Source organism: Astyanax mexicanus, chromosome 3 (genome assembly GCF_023375975.1).
Source record: "Astyanax mexicanus isolate ESR-SI-001 chromosome 3, AstMex3_surface, whole genome shotgun sequence".
Lineage (NCBI taxonomy): Eukaryota > Metazoa > Chordata > Actinopteri > Characiformes > Acestrorhamphidae > Astyanax > Astyanax mexicanus.
In genome coordinates, this window is record NC_064410.1 from 12,313,516 (window position 1) to 12,320,123 (window position 6,608).

Consider the following 6,608-nt stretch of genomic DNA (forward strand, 5'->3'; position numbering starts at 1 on the left):
AAAAACTCTCTAACAATAGTGTGTGTGTTTTCCCAATGTGCTCTGGCCACCCTGACTGTATGCACCTGCTAAAAATCAGCATCTCTTTGTCTGCTTCTGTGGCTTCTGTTAGCTATGAACAGGGTCTTACCGGTGCATACTCTGCCGTGGGGTTAAACCTCATCAACAATCTCTGACATCAGATTGGTACATTGTCTAGGTCTTTTGAGTTTATCAGGGAGAAGGTGTTTATTGTTTGTTATTAATGTGAACCCCTCTAGGCCATACAGGTATTTTCCAAACATCTACCAAGCATTCCTTTTCTGTTTGGGCATACCTGGTTTCAGCATCACTTAAATGTCTGGAACAATATGCCACTGCTCTCCAGTCTTCTTCATGAAGCTGCATCAGCACCTAACCAATCCCATAACTTCTTGCACTGGCAGAAAACTGCAGATTATAATACAGTCGCCCTCCCAAAATACAGAGAAGTACCAGAATAAAAGAAATCGTAATTTTAAGTATGATTAAATCACAAAATATTGTTGTGATTAATACAAATACATAAATCTTGCCAATCTAACACTGATACTTTATTTACTGTCAGCCCTGATGCTGTCACTCTGCCTGCTCTGGAGTCTTATTCCCCCAACAAAGACTCCAATGCCCAGCATACACGCACACCGGATTTTCCTGACTCTGATAATCACGTGAAGCAATGGCATTCCCGCTCCCGCTACTGTTTAGTAGGAATACCTCTCAGTTTCCTTAGCTTTTAGCAGAGTATAAAATCTAGTTAGCTCTTTTACAATGTGTTTTCTTTGTTTTCTGTGTTTTCTTGTTTACTGACCTGTCTTGCCTTGCCCTCTGTATTGTTTGTTCTCCGTTGCCGAACTATTTTTGTACTTGCCATTTTTTCTGCTGGATTTACCATGTATGACCCAATTTTGCCTTTTACACTCTGGTATGTTGTTTATAATTGCTGCCTTCCTGTTTTTCTTTTTGTTTTCAGCATTACCAAAAACATGGAACCTGGTGCTGTGTGGGAGGGAGGCAGAAACAAAGGCATCCGTGTCTAAACTTTTATTAGAAAAAAATATTGAAGTATGTGGACGTCTGATCTCCCTGGTGGAGCTTCCAGCTCTCTACAGCTCTCAGCTCTCAGAGGAGGAAGTGATGCAGGAGACTCTCCGCTGTGTCTCTCTCTGTGATCCTGGAGTTCATGCTTTTCTCCTCGTCCTTCCTGAGGGACGTCTCACTGATGAAGATAAAGGAGAACTGGAGAAGATCCAGAACATCTTTGGCACTGAACTGAAAAGCCTCTCACTTGTCCTCATTGCCCAACAACTTCTGAACAAAGAATTAGATGAGTCTGTTAAGAAAATGATCAACAGTTTTGGGGGACGATATATTTTTTTCAACATCAAAACAGATGCTGCAAATCTGATGACATGCTTAAAGAAGCTTTTTAGAGATAATGGAGATTGTCATTACACAATGGCTAAGTTTGTTGATGCTCAGGTTGAAACACAGCTGAAGTACAAAAGGACAATTGAAAATCTACTAAAAGAAATCAAAGATCTCCAGACAAGGAACAAGGATCAACAAGAAGGTAAAGAATTTTGCTTTCTTAAGAATAATAACATATTTATACAGTGGTGTTTGGAAGTTGTTGAATGCTTTAGAACTTTCTGCATAATTATGACATCTAAGATTTTCACACAAAAAGTAGATAGAGTATACCAAATAGAAATGAAACAAATGAGTCATTTATTTATTGTAAATTATCCAATATTACATATTTGTGAGTGGCAAAAGTAGGTGAACCTTTGATTTCAGAATTGACCCTCCGTTGCAGCAATAACCTTTAGGACCTTTAGCCCATTCAGTTCACAGACTGATGCCCTGACATATTTCTTTATAATGATCTGATATAATTCAATATGCATTGTTTAATCACTGAAAGCAAGCCGTCTTAGCCCAGATGCAGCAAAACAGGCCAAAACCATAATACTACTACCACCACCGTGTTTCACAGAAATGCAGCGTTTTTCTTTCTCCTGACATAATGCTTTTCATTTAAATAAAAAAGTTATTTTTTGCTCTCATCTGTCCACAAAACATTCTTCCACTAGCCTTTCTGCCTTGTCCAGGTGATCTTTAGCAAACTGCAGACGAGCAGCAATGTTCTTTTTGGAGAGCAGTGGCTTTCTCCTTGTAATCCTGCCATACACACCATAGTTGTTCAGTGTTCTCTAGATAGTGGACTCATTAATATTAACATTAGTAAATATGAAAGAGGCCATCAGTTGCTTAGAAGTTACCCTGGGAGGGTAACAATGGTTTTGAATTTCTGACTGTGGATTGGTGAGTCCAAATTTTTAGAGATGTTTTCTAAACTTTTTCAGGCTTATAAGCACCAACAACTCTTTTTCTGAGGTCCTCAGAAATGTCCTTTGTTCGTGCCATGATACACTTCCACATACATGTGTTGTGAGGACTTTAAATAAAATAGGCTCTGCACACTCACACCTGATTTTCTTTCCATTGATTGAAAACACCCGACTCACATTGAAATTAATTGCTAATCCAAGAGATTTGCATACTTTTGCCACTCATGAATATGCAATATGAAAACTTTTCCTAAAAAAATAAATTATCATAATATTTTTGTTTTATTTGTTTAACAGGGTTCTCTTTATTTACTTTTAGGATTTGTGAAAATCTGTTTATGTTTTAGATCATATTTAATTCTGAAATCTACAAAATTCTAAAGGGGTTACAAACTTTCAAACTTTCAAACAATATGTCACATGTTGTTTTGCTATACTCCTGTTCTTGACTGTCTGCATGTTTGTGCTCTGTTTCTCTTCCCTTCCTTGTCTCCGCCCTAGTCCCTCTTACTCATTAGTGTTCCTATGCTGTTCCTATACTATGTTCCTAGTATTCCTCCAATATAGCTCTACGAAGTTGTTAACTCATTTCAGGTGTTTCTCATTTGCGTTAGATCATGTGCTGCAATTGTTTTAGTTTTTCTTCTCTGGTCTGTTTTCTTGGCTGGTGTGACTCATGTCAGTTCATGTTTCTTTCAGTTTGTTCCAGGCTAGTTCTATGGGTTTGTTTCTCTTGATTTGTGTTTCATGGCTGCCTTTGTTTGTGTTCTGTCTCTGCTTTGTTTTCACTTTTTTGCTTTTGAAATGTATTATTTGCTTGTCCTCCCATCCATCCCTGCTTACAAGCATGACACAATATCAATACACAACATTAGCTAACCTAATCATTGTCAAAAATGCAATTGTTTCTCTGTTTGGAACTTGTATACAGATCTGTTCAGAAACCATGACACTCTGCGGATTGTCCTGCTGGGGAAGACTGGAGTTGGAAAGAGTGCGACTGGGAACACCATCTTGGGAAATGAAGTGTTTAAGGAAGACTTTGGTGAATCAGTTACCATTGTGTGTCAGAAAGAAACAGCTGAAGTCAACGGCAGGCAGATTACAGTAATTGACACTCCGGGACTTTTTGATACAAATGTTGATAATGAAGAGATCACTAAAGAAATCACTAGATGCATCTCCATGGCAGCTCCAGGTCCACATGTGTTCCTGCTGGTGCTGAGTGCAGGACAGCGCTTCACACAAGAAGAGCAAGACACAGTGAAGATGATCCAAAATACTTTTGGGGAGAAGTCTAAAATGTACACGATTGTGCTCTTCACTAAAGGAGATGCACTAAAAGGAAAACCCATTAAAGAGTACATAACGAAGTCTGGGACTAAACTACAAAAATACCTGCTTGAATTTGGAAACAGATATCATGTGTTCAATAACAACAATAATAATACCAACACCACCCAGGTCACTGCTCTACTGGAGAAGATCGACTCCATGGTGAAAGTGAATGGAGGGAGCTGCTACACTAATGAGATGTTCCAGCAGGTGGAAAAAGCTCTTCAGCAAGATCAGGAGAGAATCCTGAAGGAGAGAAAAGAGGAGATAGAGAGAGAGAAAGAAGAACTGAGAACTAAACATGAAGCTGAGCTGGAGAAACTGAGAAAACAGATGCAAGAACAAAAAGAGGAGCAAGAAAAAGCAGACAGGAGAAAAGAGGATGAATTTAAAGAAAGAGCACTGCAAATAAAAAAAGAGATGACAGAAAGAGAACTGATACAAAGAGAAGATTTCAAGAAGAGAAGAGAAGAGGATGAAAAACAAATGAAAGAGTGGATAGATCAAATAAACAGAGAAAGGGAGGAAACCAGAAAACAGTGGGAAAAACAAAGAGAGGACGATCAGAGACGGAGAGATCAAGAGGAGGAGCAGAGAAGAAAGGCAGAAGAAGATTGGAAGAAACAACAGAGCGAAGAAAAAGAGAATTTTGAGAGAGAAAGACGATTAATACAAAAAGAAAAGGAAAATCAGCAGAACTTACAGAAGGAGTACGAAAGAAAGAAACAAGAGGAGGAGAAAAGAATAAGAGAATTAGAAGAGAAAATTAAACATGCAGAGGAAAGTAAAAAGAAGGAGCTGCAGGAGCAACTGTTAGCTCAGCAGAGAGAATGGGAGAGGATAAAGGACGAGGAGAAGAGGAGAGAGGAACAGCAGCGGTGTTGGGAGAAAAAAATGGCATCTATTGAGGAATGGAATTTACAGCAGATCAGAAAACAAAAAAATTATGAATGGGAAAAACAAAAAGAAAAAACGGAGAGAGAAATTAAAGAAAAGGAGAGAAAAGAGACAGAAGAAAAAGAGAAGAGGAGGATAGAGACTGAAGCAAATGAGAAGTTAAGAAAGATGGAAGAAAAAATGAAAGCAGAGAGAGAAAAAGAGGAGGAAGAAAAAAGAAAAAGGGATGAACAGTTCCAAAAGGAACTGAAAGATCAGCTGCAGAAACAGCGAGATACGTTTGAAAGAGAGAAAGAGTTAAAGGAGCAAAAACGGATCAATGAAGAAAAGATAAACATTGACTTCCTTAAAGAAACTCACAAGAAGGAGATGAATGAGCTGAAGACTCAGACTGAATCCGCAGCAAGAAAACAGGCAGAGGCAGATTTTAATGCGCAACTTGATGAAAAAGTTAAAGAAGCAAAACAAAAAGGATTTGAAGAGGGTTTTGAACAAGCAGAGGCAGACAGAACAATACCAGGTCGAGCTGTAGATAGATTTGTCAATTATGTTTGTGGGTCAAAGAACAAAGAAAACGGAAAAAAAGATAATTGAATAAGTCAATAGGTATGGAAGCCCATTTCCGCCACCTGAAGAAAAAAAAACGTCCTCAACTAAGTAATAATTATGAGATAGTAAGTCATAATTATGAGATAAAAAAGTCATAATTATGAGATAGTAAGTCATAATTATGAGATAGTAAGTCATAATTATGAGATAGAAAAGTCATAATTATGGGATAGTAAGTCATAATTATGAGATAGTAAGTCATAATTATGAGATAGTAAGTCATAATTATGAGATTAAAAATTCATAATTATGAGATAGTAAGTCATATTTATGAGATAAAAAGTCATCTCATAATTATGACTTTCTATCTCATAATTATGACTTTCTATCTCATAATTATGACTTAGTATCTCATAATTATGACTTTAAATAGGTGTTTTAAAGAGTGTTCAATCAGACCAATTATTGCCATTTTTAGATATCTGTGCTCAAAAGTCTGAAATGTATTCAATGCCTTCAAACATGCTCCGCCTTGTGCGAGTTTTGCTGCTGTGTAGCACTGTTGGAGCTCCCCCTAGTGTCTATTCTGCCATTCTACCCTACACCATGCATCTCATTCCACTGATTGACAGCAGGGAAGCTGGGGAACACAACCTCAAAACCTTCGCATGGAGCTTACAGACACAGGCTAATTATATACAGCTGGAGCTTATTTACTCTTTAGAGAAAGGCTTCATTTCAGCCTGGACATGATTCCAAACAGGATGAGAATGTAAACCCATCAGAATGGATTTAGTAATGAACAGTGTAGCTTTAATGATAGACTAAGCTTTAGCCTACTATTTGCCTACTCACACAGCCAGCTCTGTGGTATCTAATGCTAGCTAGCTACTTTAGCTTAGCTTGACTTATGCTATAACGCTTGACTAACTCACAGCTACAGGAGAACAGCAGTTGAATGCTGCTCTTCAGAAACTCTGTTTCTAACTTTAAAACCCTAAAAAAGTGTTAGTTTTAGTTAAATCACTCGAATTAAAAGCCTATAGCAACCAAACAATTACATTGGGGGGTAATCTGAGTTTCCCAAATAGTAATGTAGCATTAGCATTTATATTACGCTTTGTGTTCATCTCGTAAAAAACTACGCTACTGGCTACGCTAATGTTCTGAAGGCATTATTATTGTTGGTTGTCATAATGAATCAGGTGTAAATAACTGTGTGAATACTGTGTAAATGACAAGTCCATAATGTATTGAAACATCAGAATACTGTGGAGTAATATATGTGGGATGGTTAAATAAACAGTTTAGTATAATTATTTGGAACCAGCTAAATTATAGAAGTTAAACTTGCTTCAGTTGATTGGGTTATTGTAATGCATAGGGCAGGTGTGGCTGCTGTAATGAGTAAATGTCAAAATTTGTACATATTATGTAAAAAACAAGCTATAAGAA

At 37.5% G+C, this 6,608-nt stretch overlaps 1 protein-coding gene across 1 annotated transcript; it reads left to right on the forward strand.

Annotated features, from left to right (window-relative positions):
* Positions 1 to 834: 834 nt before the first annotated feature.
* On the forward strand, positions 835 to 6,170 carry LOC107196811 (myb-like protein X). Its single transcript, XM_049475794.1, has 3 exons — positions 835 to 1,591; positions 3,304 to 5,210; positions 5,587 to 6,170. Exons 1-2 carry the CDS (start codon positions 916 to 918, stop codon positions 5,196 to 5,198), a joined length of 2,571 nt encoding a protein of 856 aa, XP_049331751.1. The 5' UTR covers positions 835 to 915; the 3' UTR covers positions 5,199 to 5,210; positions 5,587 to 6,170.
* Positions 6,171 to 6,608: the final 438 nt, after the last annotated feature.